This window comes from Folsomia candida, unplaced genomic scaffold (assembly GCF_002217175.1).
Source record: "Folsomia candida strain VU population unplaced genomic scaffold, ASM221717v1 Fcan01_Sc008, whole genome shotgun sequence".
In the NCBI taxonomy this organism is placed as follows: domain Eukaryota; kingdom Metazoa; phylum Arthropoda; class Collembola; order Entomobryomorpha; family Isotomidae; genus Folsomia; species Folsomia candida.
The window spans coordinates 3,464,448-3,490,935 of record NW_019091200.1 but is presented as its reverse complement, the minus strand read 5'-3'; the positions used below and the strand labels follow the sequence as shown (position 1 = coordinate 3,490,935).

The window sequence follows — 26,488 nt, the reverse complement described above, 5'->3', positions numbered from 1 at the left end:
AAAATTCGAAATTTGAAATGCATTGAAAAACTCTATTATCGAGAAGACGGACAAAAATCGCTTATAGTGAGATAAGCCAATCGATGCCTTTGGGCCTGAGCAAACAAAAAAGTTTAAAACCTCAGGCGATTTTTGTCCGTCTTGGAGTTTTGGCGATTTTTCGAAAAGGTAAAATTAACATGGGCTGCTTGTGTAGACAGTAGTAAATAATTCTGTGTTCCTACGTGGCCGGGAACATTGACAAAGTGTGAGTTGTGTAGTGTTCTCTTGCAAAAGAGAGAAAAATACATGGCCAGGCAACCACCACCAGGGAGCAGGGTTTAGCACCTCTATTTCCTGGTACTCGATCAAACGTGTTGCTTACAAATGGAATGAGCCTGCGACTAAAAACTTTTAAACAAGAGCATTGAACAAATTTTAAAATTTAATATTACCAACTTTTACCTCACCGTGGCAATTTATTTAAATGCAAAATCATTTTAGACCCACGGTGAGGCAAAAGTTGATAATATTAAATTTTAAAATTTGTTCAATGCTCTTGTTTAAAAGTTTTTAGTCGCACCCTCACCGAAGAATGCTGTTTTTTAAATGTAGTTTTATTTTCTGGTTTTTGGGTTGGCATTTTTTGTTGGTTACTAATAGCAATAAGATGGGTAAGGTGCAATTATCATATGCGATTAAGCAGCTTAAACGGCTGCAGATACCTCCATCAAGTTTCTCATTTTTCAACCGATTTTGCTCGAACGTATCTTAAATGGTGCGTAATCAGTGCTCGCACAATAAAATCAATAGCTGGCATGATCATTGTATGGCAAAATTGAATTTCCGGCTCATTTTAAAGTTGCGAAGATCCTAAAATTCTTGCAATATTAGACTTTCGTCACGAGAAAGATGAAAAGACACTAGATTTCGTAATTGTCTGATTTTTTTGTTTCAACAATTTTTCACTAAATTCAACCGTTCGAGCTGTGGCCGTGGCGGAAGTTTTAGGACCCTGTCTTGAAGGCATACCTTGGCTTCGCCGTAACCATGCGCTTTTCTGTCGTGAGGGTAGCCGTTGGTTACTTTCCTCACCTCAGGAAAAAAGTGCGATGTTTTAGGAACCCTGGACACCAGTTTCAAGCATATTTTGGTTTACGATCTGTGCTAATCTGAACGGTATACTGCTCACTGATTAAGAGACCGTACATAAAGCAGGGGATGGATTTTCCTCTGGGGAATCCATGTACCCCAAGTTATAACTATCATGGGAAGGATAAGACGCCTTATCTTCTATGTAGCCCTTTAAATTGACCAAGTTCTTTTTGCACGGTCCGTGAGTATGTATGTATGAAAATATAGTAATTAAGAGAAATTTTAATTCTAAATTCCACCCAGTTAAGTAAATATTATACGTCGTACATACATACATACGATGTAAGTATTGTTCGTGTTCATGTTGAGTGAACAATAGTTATCTAAATTGCCTTGAATTTGCAAACTTTATAATTTTTGATCATGTGTTTACCAGCATTTGTCACCAAGTTTTAAAAATTGTTATATAACGTGCAAATTGTTATTTTATAGCTTAATATTTTGTGGAAGGTTTATGTGAAGTAGGAAGTTTAGTTGATAGCAAAAAAATTTCATTTTTCGTCTCACATATTACTAGTATTTAAAGTTATATTTTGACATTTATGATTTTTATGTAGAAATTGTTGTAAAGTGATCCCATTCGGTTTTTGAAAATTAATTGTCAAAATTACCTAATTTCTACGACTCTAAATTTTGTTCTCATTTTGATCACTTGCACACCATTTTGAAAAAAATTGTGGAAATGCAATAAAAAACGGTGTAAAAGATTAAGAGTTAGGCTGCCACAAATGGGATATTCGATGAACACATATTGAATAAAATATGTTCCAAGACATTTTTAATTCACGTGGACATTTGTGACCCAGTAAACTGTGTAATTTTACACAGTTTACACAGATTGTGAAATTCTTTTACAAATTTGTACCAACTAAAAAGACGCTCTTTTCGTCTATGCAAGTATGCAATAGATTTGTAACCCGATTTCTTTCTCAATCTTTGCCAATTTGCGGTAAAGTTTATGTCTTTTACTGCATTAATACCCCTAAATTTCGTCCCTTGATAGCACAAAGCTTCCAATTTCTCTGCATTTTGTGACACGATAAGTTTCGAATTTCTCCATGCAACGTGATCCCATTTTCAGTCTGACTTCATCGCATCCCAAGTTTCTCCTTGGACATATTTCGCCATCACTTTCTCCTCCACTTTCTCCATGTATTATTAAATCTGAGGACAAAAGCCTTATAACCAAGCTCCATAACCCGCAGCAGCTCAGAGATCTCCAAGTTACGGGAAGAAATCGATGCGCATAGACGACGAGAGAATAATAAGGTGTGTAACTGCATATATATCCTGCTGCACTCGAGCTCTCTGTTTTTCGTGTGTAATAAGTTGTCAATGTTGGTTTAGAGTACATCTGGTTTTAACAAATCAGACAGAATTATTTAGTGTATTAGTTAAAATTTAGTGAAAAAATTAGGGGGTATCTGTTCCTTTGAAAGAATTAGAAACTGAAAGTGATTCAGTAAATTTTGGGAATTAAACGTTTTGAAATTAGTGAATTTTGAGGTGGAAATCAGTGCAAATTTATTACACAAAGATAAATACCTAAAGAATAAGAGAGAATTTGTGTAGCTTGTTTACTGCACTGCGAAGAAATATTGAAGGTGTTAATGCTTAATTTGTAATACTTGTTAAGGAATAACGTCGATTTTGTAAAATTTCGGAATTTGAGTTGAGTATTTGTAAGATTTATGAGATTTGAAAAGTTTTAAACTATTAAAATAAGGGCGGATTGAAGAACTTGGTAAATGAGAGAGAAATTTATTTAATTAAAAAAATTGGGTTGGGTTATAATATTTATTGGAAAAGAAAATTTAGAACATAACGTAAATTTTTTTATGTGAGTGTTTTAGAAGTTTGTGAATTTTCAATTTTCGAAAGTTCGAAAGTTTAGGGTGGAGAATTTGGAAAAAGGTTCGTTTGATACATTTGGGTGTGGTTTTAGTGAAAGAGTTTGGTGAACTGGAGTGCAGTTAAAGTTTTTAGTAATTACTGGACAAGTTATAACTTATAACTTATAAGACTTCTATTTTCGAATGTACTTAAATTGTGACAATTTAACGTCGTTTCCGATTTAATTGGAAGTTTAAATAAACGAAATACTTGATCCAGATTAGCTTCCCTCCCTTCCTTAAATAAAACTAACTAGTGACTAATAAGTCTAATAATGAGTGAGGCGACGAGCGTGGGCGAATTAGGCGGTGTCGACGGTGGTCCAATAAGTGGAGAAAAGATCGCCAAGATAACCGCTGACTTGAACATAGTGCGCAACAATATGACCGTGTTTTCGGAAATTTTGGGTAATTATAATATACTGAGGATTTTCAAAATGAAGTAAATTGATGGGTGTGAAAATAACTTTTTTGATTTAAATTTTAGCCGAGTTAAATCCCGCAGGTGGAGGGGACCCGGCCGATTTGGAGCTATTACAGGTCAGTAAAATACCAATGGGGCTGAAGTTCAGCCCCATTCAGCTGCAAGTTATTCCTGAATTTTTGTAAATGTAAATGTAGATTAAAGTTTAAACTGGAACAAAATTAAGAATTTTTAACCTTTTAAGCAATAAACGTTCAACGTTAAATTTTCACCATGAAAATTTCATGTTATTAATAACTAACCATCAATTTCTTCGTTTTTTACAGGAATTGCACCGAACCTGCAAAGAAATGCAATCTCGAGTAGGAATGCTGCTATGCACCCCCACCACGGACGAACTGACGGTCGACATGTTGCAAATTAATGACGACATGAACGACCTTTTTGACCGGTATGATCGCAAAACGGCTGCCTATCTAGCAAAGGGAGGTGGAAAAAATACAGTTGACGCCCCACTAATAGACCTTGGTGGTATTGGCGACGAAACTGGTGCCGGAGGAGGCGGCGCAACGCCCTCGCTAATTCAAAACCTTGGCGCAATGAATCTCCATTCTCAACAGAAACCTGGTGCAGCTGGTGGTGGTGATGCGGATTTTGATCAATTCGTGACCTCGAGAAGTTCCACGACACCGGCGACAAAGACGACAACGACGAGTAATCCTTCCACGAAAAAGTCGACGTGAGTTTGGTTTGGTGTGCCAAGTTTGTTGCGAGGTTTTTTTGCACGAATTTTTATTCTTTTGTTTTTGTAGAGATTTATTTGATGCTTATTCGCCGGAATTAACAGAGGTTGGATTTTTAGCGATTTATTGTTTTTAGTTTTTGTTGTTTTTGCATGATTTTATGTTGTTTTTTGTTTTTGTTTTTATTAGGAAGAAATAATCCAGGGTCATAGAGAAACCGATTTTGAAGAGATGGAAGCGTGGTTGAAAGCAAATGTAGGATATGAATATGAACTTGTTTTTTATGATGCAACTTTTTTTAATTTGTGAAGTTAATTTTGCACTAATTTTGTTAACTAATTTTAACTTATCTTGCGCTAATTGCAGCCCGGATCCGAAGCGTCCTTAACCTCACTTCAGCAAGAGAGATCTACCAGGATAACCTCCCCCAATGCCAACAACGCTAGCGCCACGAATCCATTTGGACTGCCTCATGACGGCAAACCTTCTTAGAATAATTACTAATCAAAAGAAAAAACCCTCATTGCAATCTAATTTTAAAGTTCTAAACAGTTGGCAGTTAACTACGTCTGTGTAAACTTTGTAAAGTTGGTAACCTTCTATATGTAAATCTGGGAAAGCCATGCATGAGAATTGCATACATGGCATGGCGTCCTCTGATGTTGGTAGTCTTCGTCAATTTTACAAAGTTTACTCATTTAACAAAAGTAGTGTGATTGGCTCGTAATTTTTCATGTCCTTCTGTTCAAGGAATATCTTTAGTTTGAAATCTTTAATTAATCAATTTACCAAAGAAGCCAAAGTTCAAGAAAAGATACAGATTTCCAAAAATTTATCAAAAAAATCCCCCTCATTTTTTGTTCAATATCTTGTCAGACAGAATGTCGTTAAATGAATTCCAATTATTGTTAAAATTTGTTATACAGCGAATTTAACAGCATTCCTGAATTTAATGCCTTTAATTAAAAAATTGTGACGCATTTTACCGACTTCCGTATTATAAATTGTAATTTACAATGAACAATCCATATGATTCCGATTAACTTGCTGGTTAATTTATTGAGCATTTTAATTAAGCTGTTTACTTAATTATAGATAACTTGTTAACGTTCCGTTCGTAATGTTTGTAACGTTGTTTCTTGTTATTTGTTATCATACCAAAAATCTAGTTCCAAAAGTACATTACGTAGTTAATGTGATTACTGCATAAATAAATACAATAGCATAGTTTAGTTAATTAACGACAAGATTATGATTATAACACGAAAAATTAACTGTTAAAAATATTCCGGTCGTGATGTGATTATGATGACGATGAGTAAATAAGATAAGCTACATGACTAACCTATTGTGACGCGAATAATCAATTTCTGTGTTTTGAGAATTTAATAAATATTAAAATATTACATAACATTACAGATAAGTTTAGCTGTAATTAATTTGCATAATCAATGCGACCAGGATATTAAGAAATTCGACAAAGACATCAATTTTGATTATGTTTTGAGGTCAATTTAAAAAAAACGTCAAAAACTCTTGGCGAAATTTTTTAGATATGCTAAACATCCGATTGTGAAGATATCATTCTCAGGATAAGGGAAACGACCACAAGAAGCCATGATAAGGAAGATGACCCCAATGACCTTGGTGACCCCGTGTTGCATAACGAATTCGTGCACGCACAAACTTCACGAATGTAGCCAGGCGCATTCTCCTTCCAACAACCGGACGACTTTTTTTGACCAGTAATTGTTTCCGTGACCGAGCCGCAAAATCGAGTCTCGTTTGCGACTTGATTTCCTGAAATTTTGGGAGGATTCATTTCACAAAAATTGTATGGAATTACATAATTATTCTGGCAATCGAACGTTTTAACCGAGTAAACTGCGAGTCGTGTTGATTGATTTTACAAATGTTTAAAAAACCCCTCGAACCGTGTAACGGTTAATTTGCCTTCTTAACTAAACTTGTGGATTACTGGTGACTGGGTTACAAACAATATTTGCTATTTAAATACCTGCTCCCCGAGAAAAATATTTGAGGGTGAGACAAATCTTGTCGTCTGTCAAGGGACAGAAAATGTTCCAATTATTCTCTTGAGCGTCGTTTCGTAATCTAACGACGTCGGGACCCCGGCCATTCGCTATGTTGCTTCCTTCGTCTGAAATTAAACGAGACAAAATTAGCTCGAGTACTTATTTACAGAAAACTTGAGTGATGTGCAACTATGCAAAGCTTGCAAATTCTGGTGAGAAATTTTTTGTATAAATTTGATGTATTTGTGATAGGCCTTCGTATTTGTCGAATAAATAAGATGAATGGCTTCAAAAATATGTCGATCCTTGCAAACAGTATGAACTTTGTTAAATTACCTGGCCTCGTGTAAACGATGGGGTCGAAGCACGCCATGTCCGGAGCCTTCTTTTCAGCACGTAGATATTCGCACGTCGTATTGGCAGCTTCAGTCGGGACCTCTTGTACGTATCCTGACGAAAAAAAATATGATTACATAGCGGCTTAAGTAAACTCTGCAAAATTCAGGGATCAGAGGAGTTTCAGTAGTGACCATCTAATTCAAATTAGGCGAAACTTTTTGTTTGTAATTGTAGAAACTTGCGCCTATGATGGCGCAAGTTACAAAGGAGTGAAATATTTATTTGTATCTTAAGGATGATTAAGAAGTTAATTTCCCTATTGTGGTATGGAATATATTTACGTAAATGCCATTTCATCCACCTTTGGGAAATTTAGGTGGCGACTTTTGTTGTAAATTTAGCTCTCGGTCAGATACTTATTTGTAACGCAGTAAAATATGTAACTTCTGTATTAAAAATATAGTGCAAGCTTTGCTAAAATACACATATGCCCTTCACCTGTACAAGTTATCAATAAACTTGCCTGACGAAATAAATAATTTATTTCGTGATCTGTGTAAAAATTTTGAAGTTTATTGGGTATTGGGTTGCAAATTTCCGGGTGAACAATTTCTTCCACTGACCTTGCCACGTAAATTGGTAGCAGCACCGATTTCCCATTTGGCAATAGTCCCACCCTGTAGAAGGAGCTTGGTCGACGATATTTCCGTCCTCGTCGCCTTCTGCGGGAGGGTCGCCATCCGCCATGGGGCCGATGTCAGTGTCGGAGGATTCTTTTAAAAACATGATAAAAATAATACACTTTGAAATTTGTATCAAATCGAAATTTTGTGAAAACTTACTCCCAACGAGGATCGAGATTCGCTGCGTTTCATTCGTCTTGCTTTCAATCACCATCGAATTTTGTCCCGAGGTTGGAGAAACGGGTGAAATTGTGATAAATAGTGCCAAACAAATTAGTGAGATTAGTGTATAGCAATAATTTCCTTGTTTGGGACCCATTTTATGAAAATATTAACAAAAAAATTGACCAAGAACTAAATATTACGCAGATATCATGTACCAACGTCGACAATTTTTGCGCAAATGACGCACTACAAAATATTTGGTTTTATCAATAAAGAGATTTCGCGAATTTCGATATCAGTTATCGATTGATTCTGATAATCGTGCCGTATTACGTACTCATCATATGCAAACTGGCCTTGATATGACGAAGTGAGAGATAACGGAAAAGAGATAATTAATTGAATTTGCGTGATCCTGATATAATAAACGGAAATATGTTGAGCTATTGACGATATACTTTTTTACGGTAAAGCCTACTTAATCAAATTTGAGATAAAAACTTTGATCAAGATACAAATTCCAGAAATTGCAAAAAATTTGTGATTCATTTATTTTTCTTTTTCAAAATTTGAAGCAGCATGCTAATGCTAAACAAAGCAGTAATATACATAATTAAAATAATAAATGTGAGTAATTCACTCCCATTACTTGTAACAATTCCGGTAACTCCATAACTTGCATCTATTCAAAAAATTATAATAATATGTATTTTAAGTGTACACAGATTTAGAAAATACATAATTTTAACAAATTTATTTTACAAACTTCCACGGACAACGGATTGAAGAGAGCTCTTTACGTACTTACATATGTTAACCTTCTTAAAATACTTTACAAAAGTTACACAGCCTACTGTGCATTCCAACTTGGAATTTCCAAGATAAGATTATGTATTACAAAGAATATGTAACTACTTATTACTAAATTGCAACTACATGGATTTACCGGTAATAAAGTTAAACCTAAATTGCTAATTACTGCATCATACATACTGACTAATCCCAGGTTATCTTACTCTTAACAACACTTGATAAACTTCTTCACAACTGTGAACACCAACGGGGTCAATTTCCCCAACATTTGACCATTTGCCCCTCCAAGTCCAGCAACTAGCTCAGCAACCAAGATCTCCAAATTGTCGCCTCGCCCCCACCCCAAAACGAAACGTTGAAATTGTCGTGAATTAAGAAATTCGATAACAACGGGGGAATGATTGACGACGATGGTTTGGATTGCTGCGACAGCCGCGATCAACTTTGGCCAGACTGGAAAATAAAAATTTGATTCAGTTTTATGAAAATTTTTTCCAAAATTCCATATGAAAAAAAATGCTTCTTACGCCAATCGATAAACTCCCACGTGACCTTGAGAAAATTTGACATCGTTCCAATCGCTGCGACAATAATGGCTCGAGAAGTGTCGGGCAGGCCTATGAGAACAAAATTGTAGTTCTTATTCAGGAATTTAATTTCCATTTTGAAAGAATTTAAGTTTTTGTATATAGCAAAATAGATTTTTTTTAAAAACCTCGAAATTCTGCCCAAATTCTAACCCCAGAATTCCCATTTCTCAATTTATCTCCCCCTTTTTCCTGATCACTTTCGAAATCGTGTCGCAACTGTTCCAACCCCGCACTAAGGGATGCGAGCATATCAGTCGTGAGGGATTCGTGATCCTTGGTCAGTGTCCAGTATTCCAATTCAGACGTGGCGAGGATGGTAGTGATCTCGTCGGCGTGGGCAGATTTGAGAGCATTGTGGGTAAATTGGAGGTCATCCAGGGCTCGATTGAGGTCGGCCATTTCCTTGCGGTGAGACTCGATCAGATTTTTAAACTTTTTGCCATGTTCGACCTTTAAATTTTCGATGTACTCGAGAAATGCGGAGTCCACGTCTTCCACCTGATTTTGGCCTTGACGACGAGATGATAGCTCCTCACGAAGCTGGGCGACTTCCTCCTTTAGAGTTTCATTTTCCGTTATAAGATCCGAATTTTTTTGCACAATGGAAATGATGAAGTCCAATTCGGGCTCGGTCAAGTTTTTGGAGAGGAGGATGTCACAATTGGTGTCGACGTCGGGTGTGGGCACGGATTTGGGGTCCGATTTCTCAAGAGGCGATGTCATGATTTGGAAATGTGAATTTCTGGAAATAAATTACAATTTCATTACAAGTAAATGTATGCATTTAAAGTGTGCAGCGTTTTACTTGCCGGTTGGGAAGAAAGCTTAATTTTCAGGAAAGGTCGTCCAGTTGGTTGAATTTGTAAGACGTTGTGACTATTCTATAGTGAATCTCGGGTGAATAAACCGTCGTTACGTAATTTAAGTAACACGTATGTATTTATAACGAATACGTTTTAGCCGAAACGGACTTTTTTCTTATTTGTTTTACTTGGGATAAACATGTAAATATATGCATGACACAATTTTTAGTGACAGTAAGAATATGTACATAGTTATCAAACTGTGTGTAAGAAATTGTGGGATTTAATGTGAGTGGACGGTTCTACATACTGGACTGGGTTGAATTAAATAATCATATGTATCTATTAAGGAGGGGAGCTTGCGAGGTTGATAATAACAGATCTCGATGCCCTTTGGATATGTGGTAGGGTCCTATGAGTGTACTAAAACCCTGAAGTGGTTTGACTCCATGGCCACATTTGCGCCCGCCACACCCACTCAAAAATGCCCAAAAAACGCTTCCACTCCAGTTTTCACTCACTCAAATCCACGCCAGAAATCCAATTTTACTCGGATTTTGAAATTTCTTTCACCATTACGCTCCCAGATAGTTGCTTTCTTCAATTCCATATCAAACTCAATTTTGCTGATGATTATTTCGCAGGCGTAATTTGAGTTGTTGATTACTACAACAATCCTCATTCAGAATTTCAAATTTTAAAAATACTAAAAATTTCGAAAAAATTGGGTTTGATATTGGATTGAAGAAAGCAACTATCTGGGAGCGTAATGGTGAAAGAAATTTCAAAATCCGAGTAAAATTGGATTTCTGGCGTGGATTTGAGTGAGTGAAAACTGGAGTGGAAGCGTTTTTTGGACATTTTTGAGTGGGTGTGGCGGGCGCAAATGTGGCCATGGAGTCAAACCACTTCAGGGTTTTAGTACACTCATAGGACCCTACCACATATCCAAAGGGCATCGAGATCTGTTCTTATCAACCTCGCAAGCTCCCCTCCTAAGTAACTTGGTTTGTACTTGACTTATCCTTGTTGATGTTTTCATATGTAGTATGCTTTTTATATAGTAAACCATTGCAAGATGCAGATTGCAGATTATTATGTCCGTAAGGGGGCTGTTCTTTAGTGATGTCAGAAAAGCAGGAAATTATAACACTTTTAAACCATTCACCTTACAGTAACTTCGAGTAAGTAATTGTGACACATTTTTGATATGATCTGGCCCCTCTTAAAGGGAAGCGTAATTAATGAAGAATCCATTTGAAGATGGTAAGTTATATATATATACATATATAATTGATAAGATAAGGAAAGACCACCTGCATTAGATAATGCATACATCAAAATTATCAATATTTGACAGAAGGGTATGCAGAGTTGTGTCTGATACAAATAAAATAGAAATCTGAAATGCTTTTAAAAATAATTTGACGAGTCAACTACAATGAAACTGACAAAAAATAGATTCAAGTGAAAAATTATTAATTTAAAAAATGGCGATGTTTTTGACAAAAATGTAGGTCTGAGAAATTTATTACACGATATATTTGTCCATATTATCATTGTTGATTTCTACATTGTCCACTGTTTCATCAGTTTGTCATTAATTTCGTCAATTTTTGGTCACTCATCTTATCACTAAATAATTTTGTACATCACTTCGGCAAAGGTAACGGAGTATCGCTCAGCGTTGAAATCCTGCCCCCTGGCCATTCAAACATGTTCTCAGACGTGCCACTGGCTTCGAAGAGGATTTGCAGGGATGAGGATGTAAAATCATTCCCATTTCCGAACATGTTGACCCCGTCGAAATTGCAGAAGGTGTAAAACCCTTCGTCCCCAGAAATGGACGCGATCCCGTTGCACTTGGTCGTGTGGACGTGGACACCCAAACATCCTTCGGCAACGGAGAGTGAGGTCCTCTTCGAACTCGACATGTTAATCGTCACGGTGTCGATGAGTGTTGGGGAGGCGGTTGTCTCGAGCAAGATGCCGGTATTTTCCACCCCTGGACAAGAATTTTATTGAGGCTTTACGAGGTCAAGGATATTTAAATACGCCCAGGATTTCGTACAAATCGGCAAATTTGAACAATTTTACGCGTTTGGGATGCAAATTATCACCAAATTTCTGCATGCTTAGTTTTTGAAAAACAAATTATCTATCAATTTACTAACAATGCGATAGTGTGAAGTGAAACATTCCAATTTTATTGAAATTTTGGAATTGTGTAGTTCAAATCAATTCAATCAACGTTTCTTCAGACAGGTTGTGCGATGGTTATTGGAATTTGTCAAAATATTTGAGGTGGAAGTTGAAAAATGTGCAATTCTTACGAAGCGGAGAAAGCATACTCGGCTGCCATGATAAGAATCACCCATTTTTCAATTTCTACCTAAAAAATTTTGCTAAATTTTAACTATCGAACAAACTGCCCCAAAAAACTTTGTACGTATTTACTTGAGCTACATAATTCCAAAATTACAACAAAACCAGAGTGTTGTACACACAATCTCATTGTAAGTTACATCTTAAATTTTAAATTTAAATCACCCCATATAGTGCTTGACGTGACCTTGTTTCTCTCCCCAGTTACGATCACGCCTCGACTCCCATTCGAAACTGTGACACTGTTGACCTGATTGTCATTGCCGCTGAGCAGAATTCCTACCTTTTCTGAATTTATGGCAACCTGGGTGACCTCATTCTCACTTCCGGCCACCTCCACTCCTAACTCGCCAGCTTGTATGGTCAGTCCGGACACTATCCATTTTCCGGAGGAAATGGAAATTGCAGTAGACTCACTCGAGATAATTGTTCTTAACTGCTTATCAAGGGACGTTGTGCCACGAAGGGTTATCGGAGGTGTGGTTGGCGTGGAGGGTGGACCGCCGAGGGTAAATTCGCCCAGATAAGTGACGGCGTCGAGAATAATTTCGTCCCCAGGTTTAGCGTTTTCCAAAGCGAGGACTAGTTCGGAGGATTTCTGTGGAGTGAAAGTTTGCTTGGATGGTTCTCCTCCCATGATAATATGATTTTTGGTACAAGAAATAAGAACAGGCACGAATAAGTGCGCTAATCATGGGTCCATTGTGTACATAGTAGAAAATATTTCTGGCTGTTGGTCGTAAAACAATATCCCTGGTCGTCATTTTTAAGAATTTTTGAGCAGTTGCTAAGAAATGGTGCAAAATTTAGAGGAATAATTTCCTTGAATTTACATAATTTACAGTGCAGACCCCATATAGCCCGAGCCAGGGACTTAGTCTCTGACCACTCCGATAACCCCCAGTGGTCAACCACTTGACCGATTTCGCCAATCTTCAAACTCGTTTCCTAACTTTGTCCGATATGCATATGGTAAAAATTTCAAGTCAATCGGTTCAGTCGTTTTGGCTCTATCGTGTTTTGGGACGGATGGACGGACGGAAATTATGACGGTTCCTTAAGCCCTGACTCAGGCTAAAAAATTACCGGCGAGAAACTGACGTTGAAAGCGATCTAATTCCAGTAAATTATTCCTCTAAATAATGCACCATTTCTTAGCAACTGCTCAAAAATTCTTAAAAACGACGACCAGGGATATTGTTTTACGACCAACAGCCAGATTTAAAATTTAATAATTAGAGAATATTATGAATTATGTATATGTAGCTATGAAGACACTTTTAAATTTTAATTTCTGTTGTTCAAATCGAAGTTATCGCTGTAATCGTAGTTTGGTATCGAAGGTTGTCCAAATTTCCATAATGTCCGTTGAAGAAGATGTCCACTTTTAAAATTTTTTACCGAGTAACAATTTTCATAAGTCTGGAAATTTGTGTACAACTACGTGTTTGGAACAATTTATATTTTTATCTGAAAATATATGAAGTAGACTATCAACTATATAAATGGTTATATTAGAATAAAATATTTTTTTCCTGGTTTCTTGTTACATATATATTTCCAACTTTCTTTAAACAAAGGAATGCTAATTTATTGCAATTGTCGCAATGATATGAAGGCTTTAGTTTACGTATTTATGTATGAGACCTGGCCTGACACATACAGATACTGTATCTGTCGCTGCTTAGATGGAAAATCAATTTAGATACACCATATATTTATCTTTAAATAAACTTTATATAAACGAACATATTGATAAGTATGCGTACATCCCGTGAGGATCTGAAAAACCCGAGTTTTTGGCGAGAACATTTGTCTACAGTACATAATAAGCATTTTATTTAAAAGAAAATTTAGTTTTATAAATAAAAAATTAAAGAAAATGCAAACGCCAACCATACAAATTTCAAGTCTTCCCCTATTTCTACACGATTTGTGTATCATCTACTAATCCAGCTCGGGTCAAATTTTCTGAAAAAAAAATCAAAATCAGAAATAGCAATGTATCCATTTTGTAGCTAATGTATTATTTTACCGGGCGGTGACCATGTGTACATATATGCATGACTCTACCAATTTTGAAATATGTAATAGTAATTTACGGGTAAATTGTAGTGAATTGCAATTGCAAAAACAATCTGCATATTTCCAAACTTCATAGAGTCCCATTGATATTAAAGTATATATAATTTTCACGTCAAGAACCCACCTTCAGCCCCACGGTATCCGGCAGATTGTAAAATTGCCAAAAAATGCGACCCCTTTGCATCCGCGTCATACCTGGCTGACCTCCACTTGGTTAAAATCTGGTAAAGTAGGGAATTTGCAGTTTTTGTGTCCATTTTATACATTTTAACAGCAGAAGACACAGCTGCATCACCAACGCCAAAGGTTTTGTTCAAAGTCGTAATCTTCTCAAGAATTTCCGAATCATTTTCGATTAGATCAGCAATTTTGGAGATGGACATTGTAGTTAGTTTGACAGCCGTGGTTGGTGGTAACGAGGGAGTATTGCAAGCCTGTGTAATTTTTATGAAACTTAAAGAAAAATGTTAAGATATGCAAAAATAATTTGAGAACAAGATATTGTCGAAATATCAACACGACCATAATTCTAATTTGTACTAAGAAATTAACCTCAGACCGGTAAAAAATGTGGATTTGGTGGGGTTATTAATTAAAAATCAATCTTGTTCTCAAAATTATTTAAGTATTTGATTTTGTACCCCTGAATTTTCCCCACTTTGTAATTTTTTGGTTCTCAAGTTTACAAAACATGCCATCGCTTTACTGTTTCTGCTGGCATCTAGCGCAGCTATTATATGGTCCAAGTCTTCATCGTCACGCGAGTCTCGCAAAAATTTGTACAGTATCGTATTCTTGTTAATTTTTCCATTTTCGTTGTTCTAAAATTTAGAAAAATATGTTGACAGTTATAACTAAAATTTTATTTATAATGAAATGAAGCAATCCACTTGGACGTAACTGATCCTGAGTAAACCCAAATTTTAGTAAAATCAGGTCACTCGAGTCGTCTATCATTACCTATTTATAAACTTTCACAGGTCAACGACCTTCCTTGATTTGTGCTTTGTAATTTTACAAAGCTTGCACAATTAAAAGTGAAGCTAAGGATGAGTTACAAACATACGCGTGAATTGCTTTAATATAGTAAAATAAATAAAGGAAAAATATTTTACAATTTTATCTAGTATTTCATCCGTAATAACTTTTTTTAATTCCAAAAAATTCAAAAGTGTAGCACCCAGATCCGTACTATCGCACAGGGCATCCATATTTTTGTCGTCGGAGAGAAAATCTTTCATGAGTCTCATTTTCAACCTGTATAAATATTTCGAGTCAATTATTTTGATGCAATGGTAAAATAATTTGGTTAGTAAATTATGTAACGTATATTTGAATTTGTACTTCGATAATATTTTGAGTCTAAATAAATTATTCACTTAAGCATAAAATTTTTACCGATGATAAGTTATAAATTGTCTGTAAAATTTTACTTGATTACTCGCCAGTAACAAATTTACTTTATTACACCGACAAATTTTAAGCTAACACGAATGTATTATTATAGATTTGTCACAAGCTGTGCAACAAATTTTATCTGATTACCGGATACGAATAACAAAATCAATTTTTGATTTTACTGAAAGACGTTTGGAAATTATGATTTTGAGGTCGACGTTGAAGTCTGGATGTGAACGAATGACAGGCTTGATATTGGAAGTGGACAGTTGGATATTTTTGGTTGATTTCGTTAATCTTATCACGGTGTGATGCGAACTTCGCATTGAGAATACAGGATGCGCTACTAACACGTGAACGCGGTCACTCTTGAATTGCTCCAAAACGGGTTGGAGTTTCGGTTCCAAATTTTGAGCATAGCGACATGTGATTGTTGACAAGGGCTGAGCAAAAAATTAGCTCTCTAGATTCAAAAATGACCCTACCATTGCCCTTTGAGTAAGAGGGTACCATAAAAACACTTTCCAAACTTAATATTTCGTACACAGACATAATTAACCACTTTAAAACTCAAGGACAACAAGTTTTGAAAGGAAGGATACATAAGGTACTTAAAAAAGAAGGTCAATAACGACAAGCTCGTACCACAGGACAACCATCATGCCTCAAACACGAGTCCGAAAAGTGCTAATTCGGCCCGTGCTTAAGAAAATTGACCTATTGACCTCTGAGGACAACCCACCACCCCAGAGAGCAGTGGCACGTCTAACCAAAGTGTCAGAGACTAGTGTGCGACGAGCAATTAAAGTTTTGGGGAAGCAAAAAAGAAGAAAAATGCAAGTCAATCAGCTGACTGAGAAGCATAAAAAAAATCGTCGTCTGACCTGCAAAATAATTTATGTGAATTACCTGACAAAAGATAAAAGTGACTGTTTAGTGTCGTTGGATGAAGAATTATTTTCTTTACAAGATACCAACGGTCAGAGACAAATTTACTATACAACCAAAGGAGAAATTAATTCCAGAAGATTGGCCATCCCGCACACGGAAAACTTTTGCAACAAGTTCATGGTGGTTGGTGCATTATCTGGTCGTGGTCTCCTCCCACTTATCAAAGTTCCACAAAAAGTGAAGGTAACTGCGAAGTACTTCATTGACTTTGTTTTAAAACCGCTTTTGGAGATTCATCTTCCAAAACTATATGGCTAGGACACAAATAAAGTGATAGTTCATCACGACGCAGCGTCATCGCACACCGCCCTTTTGACCCAGGATTACGCCAAGGACTTAAAAGCTAGACTCGGGATAACAATCATCCAAAATAGTGAAATACCTGTTAATTCACCCTATGTAAGTCCCATGGATTTTTTCGGCTTTGGATATCTGAAACAAATGCTTTTCTCCGCCACCCAAAATCTTTTGACGGAGTTTGGAAAGTTTTGAGAGACTAGTAGTCTAAAGTTGACCTCACCATGGTCAAATCAGTGTACAAAAGTTGGAATCGCCGATGTCGACTTGTAGTTCGAGAAAAGGGCTCTCACATAGAACATGTTCGGGACCTCCACTCCAAGCCGTTCAACCAGTCATTTAAGGTCATAAACGTTCACGTGTTAGTGGCGGAGCCTCCGTATCATCCACATTTACATATATTTACATATATCAGGGGCAGTTCCACAGGGGTCCTTGCCCGATAAATTCACCTACGTACAAAGCTGTCATGCTATGTAAAAGTTCAATTTACGCCGGACTTGGATAAAAGATGGCTTATCAAAGTTTGTATGGTCCGGATTTAGTTTGGCTCACAGATAGTCTCACCCGTCTCACCATATAAAAACTCACCATATATGCATCTATATTGCTTTACATTAACACTAAAAATCAATGTATTTTGATCAGTAAATAAATGTCATACCAAAATAAATAAACCCAACTTGGTGTATGTATGTATAATGTATCTAGTGCATGTGCAATAGTAATTTACTTTTAGACAGAATTTGGAGTTTAAAAATTTTATTTCGTCCACGCTTCTCTGCACGTCCATTTTTTAAGTATTTTAAATACGTAATTTAACATTGAATTTGATGAAGTACTGATACAAATAGCTTATTTTATTCAAATTGTATGACACATAAAATCCTGGTTTTTTTATGTAGCTAAAGTTAAAATGGAAACTATACCTGAACTTGTGAATACTTCTATAAAATTCTGAGAAATACAAATTACGACGTCTAACTTAGCACAAAAATTATTTTTCTTTTGATTAACACGCACATTAAAAAACTAGCATTATCAATTAAATTTGAATATCTTACAAGAAAAAAAAGATAATCCTGCTATTTTTCACTCTTGTCTGAAATATAAAATCCCACCTAGTTAAAAAATACTCAGAAATTGATTTTGGAAACTTTTCCAGCCACGTGAAACGCGGGGTCGACTACTGCAACGATGTCCCATACAATCGACCCCAGAGGGAGGATCAACACATTCAAATGGACTTATCATCAACGCCTCCAATAAGTATTTGCATAACATTTTCTCCGACAATCATTTATGCAAATGTATGTACGTCATTCCAACAAAGTGTACGTCAAGAAACACAATTAAGATATATGTAAATAAATACATTGTACACACCTCGTAAATACTTACTTATTATTAATCCGCATGGAAAAATGTAAACTGCTGTATCCTCATTAAATCTGCATGCAATTTGTCAGCAGACACCAACCAAAAATATTGCAAGCAGTTCTTTCATTAAAAGTTCATTTGGCTAAACTTGTCTGATACGTATGTTTATGTACGTTATAATATTAATATCAGATACATACATGCATAACCTTGAGTGAGAATTATAGCATTTTTACATGATTATATCAGTTTGATCAAGTAGTTTCACTTCACCAACTGCCAATTGACCCAAACCGTGAACATCAAAGTCTATGTATAAATATGCGCAAGTGCCATTATGTTTGGTCGTTGCAGTCATTCGTCACATATTTATGGATATGTATGTAGAACCATTACATTCGCATTACATAGTTACCCTGGAACAAAAAAGTTCACTCTGAAAGTACTAACAGACCTCAATAACAACCAGATTTAAATGTTGTTATTTGGCCATTGTGCTGTGCTTAGGTATAAAACCATTGGTCATTCTATATCTGAGAGAGTGACGTGCACAAGATGAAATAAATAAAAAGAACATCCACGATCTTGGCGAATTCAGAATTGAGTTGAGAGTGAAGCTCTCCGGGTTTGCATACTAGTAGTATTTGACAAATTTCTAACTTAGAAATCGGACCACAGTTTCTTAAAATGGTGTCCGGAACGGTGATAGCTCTCGGGGCTGTGCTGGTAGGACTGGTTTATTTCGTCTTTTTGAGGAAGCCCAAATGGAAAAATGCTCCTCCAGGTGGGTCAATGTTGACGAAATTATTTTCATGTAAAAATTAGTAAATTATATAAAACTAAAGATGTGACATTTATCCAGGGCCTCGCGGGTTACCGTTGATTGGAAATATACTCCAGATGGTAATTACTCAATTTAGAAAAGTTTCTATTTGATCTAAGAAAATTGACTTGCCTGAATCACGCAATATTTCTCTTAATTATTTGCGTAGGACAAATTCCAACATGTCACGTTTGGCAAGTGGGCCAAGGAATATGGGCCGATATATAAAGTAAATTTTGCTACATTAAAGTAAGTCATGAATAAAATTTATTATGATTTGAAGTAATTCACCCCTGTCAACGGTCAACTGTGTAAACTTTGCAAAATTAATTAGCAAAAAATTTGGATCCAAACATCCGAGTGATCCGACATAATTTACATGTGTAAATGCATGTAATTGCGATTTGCCGTGTTTCTGTGCAATTTAAAATCCACACTTTTACCTTAATTTTTCATCAACGATGCGAATGCCATGTTTTTCTGACCAAATTTGGGGTTTTTGAGACATAAATAACCTACTTTATTTCTAAATAAATTTGACCTATTAATCAAAAACTTTATCCCATTTTTAGCATGGTCGTCGTCTCGGACTACAAAATGGTCAAAGAGATCTTTGCCGACTCTGCGTTTTCTGGGAGGATAGATTTTAGCAAGTTTGACTTCGTTCTGGACGGCAAACTTCATGGGATCATCAACACTGAAGGAGATCATTGGGAGGAACTTCGGCGATTTACGCTGCGACAATTGCGCGACTTTGGTTTTGGGAAGGGCACGATGGAGGATTCCATCATGTTGGAAGTTCGTGACCTTATCGACAGTCTTAAAGAGCATGGCGAAAAACCTGTCGATAACGTCAAGGAGAGACTAATGGTTGCCGTTGTGAACGCGTTATGGGCAATTTGCACGGGGATAAGGCACAAACAGAACGATAAGGAATTGTTGCGCATGATGGCGAAGGCAAATGAGTGAGTGAAAATATCGGAATTTTTGGGCAAATTATAGGCTTTAGTTGAGAAACCGAAAAAACTTTATAATGCATAAAATACACATAGTTTAAAATTTTTTATATAGCTCCATGTTTCATCGATTTATTGATTTAATTATTTGCAAACTCCATGACCCATAGACCGCAACAAGATCACTTTTACCATAAAAGTGATCTGTAATCTGTAAAGTGACTAAAGTGATGTAAACACAATTTTCCAAATAATCAAGGAGATATGATGGCATGATAACAGAAATTTTCTTCGCTCAGTAGCTCCAAACAAGGTAATGGTACCTAATAAAAGCGCTACAATACCAAGGTAGAAATATATTTATAACCGATTTATAGCCGATGATACTCAACCACCACGTCTCCACTCTTTAAGATGTCGCTCTCTAGCTTGTTAAAAAATTGTTTGAAGATCAATTTAACTTGCTATGCATTTGCATACTCGTTTGCATATGAATTTTATGCACATCAAGTCGTGGTGGTCCTTTTTTAGTTTATAAACGTGCAAATGTATTGCTTCACTAATTTATAGGAAAACTCGAGTCAAAATTGAGTGGTCTTACATTTATTCAGAAAACTATGCTGCGAAATTTTGTTACATTTGTACAGGAGTAAATTGGGTTTGAAAGAATTTTTGAATTGCTCCACATTTTTACTTTGTAGTACATTCGACGGGATTTTGGAGGCTGGGGTTGTTCTCATATTCTTGCCATGGCTCATCGACCTCTTCCCAAAATTGAGTGGATACAACAAAGTAAAACGGGCATTGCTAGAATTCGGCGATTACCTGAAAAAGCCAGTAATTGACCACAAGAAAACGAGGCAGGATGACTTTGACAGGTGAGAAATGGAAAAATTGATGTTGAAAGCTAAATAAATTTTTATCTTCTTCCATAAATTGGCAGGGATTTTGTCGACGTATTTTTGAAAGAGATTGATAAAACTAAAGATCCTAATTCTGCGTTTATGGGAAAATTGGGAGGTATGTATTACGAGTAGAATTACCAATTCCTTGGATCTTGAATAATTTGATTGGCTTTGAATCAGAGGCGAATCTCGTCTCAGTCTTGGGCGATTTGTATTTTGCTGGATCGGACACCACGTCCTCCACGCTTTCTTGGATGATGATCTACCTCAGCAAATTTCGGCACGTTCAGGAAAAATTTCAGGCGGAAATTGAATCCATCACGGGCAACACTAGGTCAATTTCAGTGACAGACAGGCCAAAGTGAGTGACAAATTCCAATTGTAATGATTCTTACGAAGTTTTCTAATCTAAAAATTGTAAAACATATAAAATCCAAGTTGAAGTTGGAAGTTTGGAAGCCAAAGCCTTCCTAAATACCAAAGAGTTCTGGGGAACGAGTTTTAGAGAATTTACACAGTTTACGAAGTTTGTATGTACATGATTTTGAGCTAAAATCCTAACTGACAAAACTTTTCAAATAACATATGTACAAGGCAAAAGAAAGATCTTTTAAGAAAATTATGGGGTTTTGTAATGAAAATTTAGCAATATGTATAAATTATATCTGCAATCTAAACATCTTAGAGCGAGGATATTTGGGGACAAATTTTGCAACGTTGTAATATCGCATAAATAGAATTGCAAAAACATGTAAAAATTTTAAACAGAGAAGAAAATAATTCCTTGCTATATGCATATTTGAGCACAGTCCTATTTTTAATGTTCTCAAGATTTATCAACAACTTTCACCAATTTTTTCAGCATGCCGTACACGGAAGCCTTACTTGCCGAAACTTTGCGCTTCTCGAGCATTACACCGCAAGGAGGACAACACAAAGCGCTGAAGGATCACGAATATAAAGGTTATCTCATCCCAAAGGACACCGTTATCACGGCGAACGTGTACCACATCCATTTTGACTCGAAAATCTGGGGTGACCCCGAGAATTTCAGACCGGAACGATTTTTGAGCCCGGATGGAAAAACGTTTAAGAAGCACGATGCCCTGATTCCATTTTCGACTGGGAGGAGGCAATGTTTGGGAGAAACACTGGCGAGAGACAGCCTTTTCCTCTTCTCAGCCAATATCGCGCAAAGATTCGACATTGTGTTCGACAAGAATGGACCGGATCACGGATTTGAGTCAAAATTGTCCCTTATTCTGAGCCCAAAACCGTTCAACGTGATTTTTAAGGATAGATTGGCGTAAGTTAAGAAATCGTATGCGGTTAGCAAACAAATATTGTATTTTATTTCTTTCGGTGAGTTGAACTAGATTAAATTGTGCAATTATTTCAATTATTGAGCGACCTGCAAAATAAATAAATAAATAAAATATCTGAATTATCAACCGATTTTGATATCTGGCATAATTTTTCTACATGTATGCTTGTCTTTGTACATCCACGAGTTTCCGTATTTTTTTAAGAATATTAAATGTTTGCGTAATATGAAATTGACTTTAATGTAGGCAGCGTTAATGGGCTTTGACACAACTTGTGCAAATCATATGACGCATATATATAATACATATAACTTCTTTTTTAGTTAAAATTTACATATGGTTGAGAAGTAAACTATCTTCATTTATAAATCGTTTAACAAATTCCGATAAATACAAATTACGACGCCGGCATCACCAAAATTATTTTTTCCTTTGATTAACATTTCTACAACTGAAATTATCAATTAAGTTTAGTAATCTTACTAGAAAACAGACAATGTCGTTTGTCACTCTTGTCTCAAATCGCAAAATCCCATTCCAGTTCCAGCTACATAACTAATAAATACTCAGGAATTTAATGTGTAGCGAAAGACGGTATGATTTCTAATTCTCTGACAATTACTTATGCATTTGTACATGATTCCAATCCATTATTCCGAAATGCACATTAAGAAACGCAATCAAGATTGCATATTGTAAACACATCGCGCTTATTATTAATTCACCCCATCGTAATAAACCTATTCTTAAATACGTATTAAATCTACGGTATTGTAGATAAACAAAAACATGACAAAAACCATATTATGGCGTAAAATTTACTCACGAATTGCACAAGTGTACACTTCGTCAGCAGAAAACAGCCAAAAATACTGCAAGCAATTTTTTCACTAGGTAACTTATTTGCTGGACTTGTATACGTCGTAATAATGAGATATTTACTTGCATAACCTTGAGAAATCTTGCATTTTGCATGAGTATATCAGTTTGATCAACGAGTTTCATCTCTCGAAATGCCAATTGACCCAAAGCGTGTACATCATCCTCATATTTTTTTATTTATGTGAAAGCATATTTAATCATTGCATGCATTCGTGACTTATGTAAAGCCACTAATACACATGCATACATTCATATTACATGTTTACTCTGGGACAACCAACAAAGTTCACTCTGAAAGTGCCAAAAGACCCCAATAACAACCTTGTTTAAATGTTATTATTTGACCATTGTGCCGTGCTTATCATGTAAAACCATTGATCAGTCTGTGCATGGATAGTAATACATTCTGATATCTGAGAGAGTGACGTGCATGAGACGATACAAATAAAAAGGACATCCACGATCCTGGCCGAGTCAGAATTGAGAGACAAGCTTGCAATACAAGTTCAAGTTTTGCATATTGGTAGTAATTTAAAAAAAAATCGGAGTTAGAAATCTGCTGAAATTTTCTTAAAATGGTGTCCGGAACGGTGATTGCTCTCGGAGCTGTATTGGCAGGACTGGTTTACTTCGTCTTTTTAAGGAAGCCCAGGTGGAAAAATGCTCCTCCAGGTATTTCAATGCTGACCAATTATTTTCATGCAAAAATTAGTCGATTGTATAACAACTAGAGGTATGACATTTATCTAGGGCCTCGTGGGTTACCTTTGATTGGAAATATACACCAAATGGTAATTACGAATAGAAAAGTTTCAAGTTAATCAACAAAATTGTAGAAAATGGTCGAAAATTGACCTGCCTGAACTGAATCACACAATACATATATATTTCCTTAATTATTTTCGTAGGAAAAATTCCAACATATCACGTTTGTCAAGTGGGCGAAGGAATACGGGCCGCTGTATAAAGTGAATTTTGCTTCATTAAAGTAAGTCAAACTAAAATCAATTACTACGCCAAGAAATTCCCCCGAGTGTTTGTCGAATGTGTAAACTTTTTAAAATTAGTTTGCAAAAAAATAGGGCTACACACATCATAGTTATATAATCAGCTCGACATAATTTCCATATTTCCATATTTACATAGGTTCATATGTAAATTTCTATCTATTTTGGATGAAAATTCCAGTTTTGCTATTAAAAATCCAAACTTTTTTGTAATTTTTCACCAACTATAGATAACTGTGAAAGCATAATTTTTCTGACACAATTTGGGGTACTTGAGAAATTACGGAATTTAGTGGCATTAGTTAATTTAGGCTGTTAATCAAAAACGTTAACCGATTTCTTTTCAGCATGGTTGTCGTCTCGGACCACAAAATGGTCAAAGAGATCTTTGCCGACTCTGCGTTTTCTGGGAGGATAGATTTCAGAAACTTTGATTTCATTATGGACGGCAAACTTCATGGGATTATCAATACGCAAGGCGACCATTGGGAAGAACTTCGGCGCTTTACGCTGCGACAATTGCGCGACTTTGGTTTTGGGAAGGGCACGATGGAGGATTCCATCATGTTGGAAGTTCGTGACCTTATCGAGAGTCTTAAAGAGCATGGCGAAAAACCTGTCGATAATATCAAGCAGAGACTTATGCTGGCCGTCGTGAACGCCTTGTGGGCCATTTGCACGGGGATAAGGCACAAGCAGGATGACAAGGAATTGTTGGGCATGACGGAGAAAGCCAATAAGTGAGTGGAAATATATAGTTGAATTTTTTGGGTTTTAGATTAGAAATAGTACATGAAGAATTTTATAAATATAAATATAGCGGGTTAGATACCAGCAATTACTATTTTCCGATGATCTCTTAGAAAACTAATATAATCGAAATTAGTTTCTTCGTGTAGCTTCAAACTTAACAAAGGACCAATTAATGGTCAAATACGCAATTTTGCAACTTTGTATATGTAGGAACAAATTATGATAGAAAGAAGTTTTGAATTGTTCCATAATTTTATTTTGTAGGACATTCGAAGGGATTTTGGAGGGTGGGAGTGTCATCCTATTTTTGCCATGGCTGATCGACATCTTCCCAAAGTTGAGTGGGTACGACAAAGTAAAAAAGTCGTTGCTAGAATTCGCCGATTACATGAGAAAACCAATAATGGACCACAAGAAGACGAGGCAGGATGACTTTGATAGGTAAGAAATATATAAAAATTGATGCAAACTGAAATGGATTTGTATTTTTCTTTCATAAATTTGCAGGGATTTTGTCGACGTATTTCTAAAAGAGATTGATCAAACTAAGAATCCTAATTCTGCGTTTATGGGAAAATTGGGAGGTACAAATATTACGAGTAGCAATAGCAATTTTTCAGAGAATTTAAATAATTTGACTGGCTTTGAAATAGAGGAAAATCTTGTCTCAATCCTGGGCGACTTATATTTCGCTGGGTCGGACACCACGTCCTCCACGCTTTCTTGGATGATGATCTACCTCAGTAAATTTCCGAACGTTCAGAAAAAATTCCAGGAGGAAATTGAGTCCATTACTGGAAACACGAGGCCAACTGCAGTGTCAGACAGACCAAAGTAAATATCTACTAATTTCCAATTTAAATAAATAAAATGATTTTTACAAAGTCTAAAAAATTTAAGCAAACTTAATAATTATTAAGTTTGCAAGTTAAAAATTACCGATTCTAGGGAAAATTCGCAAAATAATTTAGAAAAGTTACATAATTTGCAACTTGTTTCCAGCATGCCGTACACGGAAGCCTTAATAGCTGAAACTTTGCGCTTCTCGAGCATTACCCCGCAAGGAGTTCAACACAGAGCAATGAAGGATCACGAATATAAAGGTTATCTCATCCCAAAGGACACCGTTATCATGGCGAACGTGTACCACATCCATTTTGACCCGAAAGTCTGGGGTGATCCCGAGAATTTCAGACCGGAACGATTTTTGAGCCCGGATGGAAAAACCTTCAAGAAGCACGACGCCCTGATTCCATTTTCGACTGGGAGGAGGCAATGTTTGGGAGAAACACTGGCGAGAGACAGCCTTTTCCTCTTCTCAACCAACATCGCACAAAGATTCGATATTGTGTTCGACAAGAATGGACCGGATCACGGATTTGAGTCACAATTGGCCTTTATTCTGACGCCAAAACCGTTCAACGTGATTTATAAGGATAGATTAGCGTAAGTTAGGAAGGAGTTAAGAAACAAATATTTTATTTTAATGTAACGTGAATTAGATGAGATTGTGTAATTATTTCAATTAATGACGACTTTTTAAATAAATACAAAAAACATTCCAATTAGCACCGTGTTGTGGTACGTAATATAATTTTTCTTCATCTGATTGATTATGCATGTACATAAATTTTTTCAGATTTTCTCAAAGCATGTTGTGGGTTACATGCCTATTATTTAGGCCAAGCCATCAATATTACTTTCTATCAAACCATTTAT

At 36.1% G+C, this 26,488-nt stretch overlaps 6 protein-coding genes across 7 annotated transcripts; 3 read left to right on the top strand and 3 right to left on the bottom strand.

Annotated features, from left to right (window-relative positions):
- The first annotated feature begins 1,451 nt into the window (after positions 1-1,451).
- LOC110853260 (target of Myb protein 1) lies at positions 1,452-5,611 on the top strand. Its single transcript, XM_022101512.2, has 6 exons — positions 1,452-3,434; positions 3,514-3,566; positions 3,777-4,189; positions 4,263-4,299; positions 4,383-4,448; positions 4,560-5,611. The coding sequence occupies exons 1-6, from the start codon at positions 3,302-3,304 to the stop codon at positions 4,683-4,685; spliced, it is 828 nt and encodes a 275-aa protein (XP_021957204.1). The 5' UTR covers positions 1,452-3,301; the 3' UTR covers positions 4,686-5,611.
- LOC110853261 lies at positions 5,230-7,673 on the bottom strand. Its single transcript, XM_022101513.2, has 5 exons — positions 7,411-7,673; positions 7,192-7,341; positions 6,566-6,679; positions 6,211-6,354; positions 5,230-5,993 (listed from the first exon to the last, which is right to left on the bottom strand). The coding sequence occupies exons 1-5, from the start codon at positions 7,568-7,570 to the stop codon at positions 5,752-5,754; spliced, it is 810 nt and encodes a 269-aa protein (XP_021957205.1). The 5' UTR covers positions 7,571-7,673; the 3' UTR covers positions 5,230-5,751.
- A 286-nt stretch (positions 7,674-7,959) lies between these two features.
- LOC110853303 lies at positions 7,960-9,943 on the bottom strand. Of its 2 annotated transcripts, none has more exons than XM_022101554.2 (4): positions 9,625-9,943; positions 8,945-9,561; positions 8,757-8,846; positions 7,960-8,682 (listed from the first exon to the last, which is right to left on the bottom strand). In XM_022101554.2, exons 2-4 carry the CDS (start codon positions 9,540-9,542, stop codon positions 8,435-8,437), a joined length of 936 nt encoding a protein of 311 aa, XP_021957246.1. In that variant the 5' UTR covers positions 9,543-9,561; positions 9,625-9,943; the 3' UTR covers positions 7,960-8,434. The 2 variants fall into 2 exon arrangements, with proteins under 2 accessions (XP_021957246.1, XP_035710190.1); XM_035854297.1 differs by having other exon boundaries at positions 9,629-9,943.
- A 3,881-nt stretch (positions 9,944-13,824) lies between these two features.
- LOC110853345 lies at positions 13,825-15,945 on the bottom strand. The gene is made up of 5 exons (XM_022101609.2): positions 15,638-15,945; positions 15,208-15,349; positions 14,734-14,913; positions 14,217-14,526; positions 13,825-13,978 (listed from the first exon to the last, which is right to left on the bottom strand). The coding sequence occupies exons 1-5, from the start codon at positions 15,814-15,816 to the stop codon at positions 13,932-13,934; spliced, it is 858 nt and encodes a 285-aa protein (XP_021957301.2). The 5' UTR covers positions 15,817-15,945; the 3' UTR covers positions 13,825-13,931.
- Positions 15,946-18,596: 2,651 nt separating this feature from the next.
- LOC110853259 (methyl farnesoate epoxidase) lies at positions 18,597-22,240 on the top strand. Its single transcript, XM_022101511.2, has 8 exons — positions 18,597-18,902; positions 18,981-19,021; positions 19,111-19,190; positions 19,514-19,906; positions 20,599-20,775; positions 20,841-20,917; positions 20,983-21,163; positions 21,665-22,240. Exons 1-8 carry the CDS (start codon positions 18,806-18,808, stop codon positions 22,110-22,112), a joined length of 1,494 nt encoding a protein of 497 aa, XP_021957203.1. The 5' UTR covers positions 18,597-18,805; the 3' UTR covers positions 22,113-22,240.
- A 1,045-nt stretch (positions 22,241-23,285) lies between these two features.
- Positions 23,286-26,337, top strand: LOC110852986 (methyl farnesoate epoxidase). Its single transcript, XM_022101176.2, has 8 exons — positions 23,286-23,681; positions 23,760-23,800; positions 23,918-23,997; positions 24,364-24,756; positions 25,034-25,210; positions 25,277-25,353; positions 25,423-25,603; positions 25,772-26,337. The coding sequence occupies exons 1-8, from the start codon at positions 23,585-23,587 to the stop codon at positions 26,217-26,219; spliced, it is 1,494 nt and encodes a 497-aa protein (XP_021956868.1). The 5' UTR covers positions 23,286-23,584; the 3' UTR covers positions 26,220-26,337.
- The last annotated feature ends 151 nt before the right edge of the window (positions 26,338-26,488 follow it).

Excerpts from the sequence above, each read along its gene's own strand:
- LOC110853260 (XM_022101512.2), top strand. The coding sequence starts at position 3,302 with ATGAGTGAGGCGACGAGCGTGGGCGAATTAGGCGGTGTCGACGGTGGT. Across the intron at positions 3,435-3,513 it reads CGTGTTTTCGGAAATTTTGG|CCGAGTTAAATCCCGCAGGT; the intron begins GTAATTATAATA and ends TTTAAATTTTAG. Across the intron at positions 3,567-3,776 it reads CCGATTTGGAGCTATTACAG|GAATTGCACCGAACCTGCAA; the intron begins GTCAGTAAAATA and ends CGTTTTTTACAG.
- LOC110852986 (XM_022101176.2), top strand. The coding sequence starts at position 23,585 with ATGGTGTCCGGAACGGTGATTGCTCTCGGAGCTGTATTGGCAGGACTG. Across the intron at positions 23,682-23,759 it reads GTGGAAAAATGCTCCTCCAG|GGCCTCGTGGGTTACCTTTG; the intron begins GTATTTCAATGC and ends ACATTTATCTAG. Across the intron at positions 25,354-25,422 it reads GTTTATGGGAAAATTGGGAG|AGGAAAATCTTGTCTCAATC; the intron begins GTACAAATATTA and ends GCTTTGAAATAG.
- LOC110853259 (XM_022101511.2), top strand. The coding sequence starts at position 18,806 with ATGGTGTCCGGAACGGTGATAGCTCTCGGGGCTGTGCTGGTAGGACTG. Across the intron at positions 19,022-19,110 it reads TTGGAAATATACTCCAGATG|GACAAATTCCAACATGTCAC; the intron begins GTAATTACTCAA and ends TTATTTGCGTAG. Across the intron at positions 20,918-20,982 it reads GTTTATGGGAAAATTGGGAG|AGGCGAATCTCGTCTCAGTC; the intron begins GTATGTATTACG and ends GCTTTGAATCAG.
- LOC110853345 (XM_022101609.2), bottom strand. The coding sequence starts at position 15,816 with ATGCGAAGTTCGCATCACACCGTGATAAGATTAACGAAATCAACCAAA. Across the intron at positions 15,350-15,637 it reads GATTTTGTTATTCGTATCCG|GTTGAAAATGAGACTCATGA; the intron begins GTAATCAGATAA and ends ATATTTATACAG. Across the intron at positions 13,979-14,216 it reads CGGATACCGTGGGGCTGAAG|AAAATTTGACCCGAGCTGGA; the intron begins GTGGGTTCTTGA and ends TTTTTTTTTCAG.
- LOC110853303 (XM_022101554.2), bottom strand. The coding sequence starts at position 9,542 with ATGACATCGCCTCTTGAGAAATCGGACCCCAAATCCGTGCCCACACCC. Across the intron at positions 8,847-8,944 it reads AATTTGGGCAGAATTTCGAG|GCCTGCCCGACACTTCTCGA; the intron begins GTTTTTAAAAAA and ends TTGTTCTCATAG. Across the intron at positions 8,683-8,756 it reads GTGGGAGTTTATCGATTGGC|TCTGGCCAAAGTTGATCGCG; the intron begins GTAAGAAGCATT and ends TTTATTTTCCAG.
- LOC110853261 (XM_022101513.2), bottom strand. The coding sequence starts at position 7,570 with ATGGGTCCCAAACAAGGAAATTATTGCTATACACTAATCTCACTAATT. Across the intron at positions 7,342-7,410 it reads AATCTCGATCCTCGTTGGGA|AATCCTCCGACACTGACATC; the intron begins GTAAGTTTTCAC and ends TGTTTTTAAAAG. Across the intron at positions 5,994-6,210 it reads ATATTTTTCTCGGGGAGCAG|GAAATCAAGTCGCAAACGAG; the intron begins GTATTTAAATAG and ends CCAAAATTTCAG.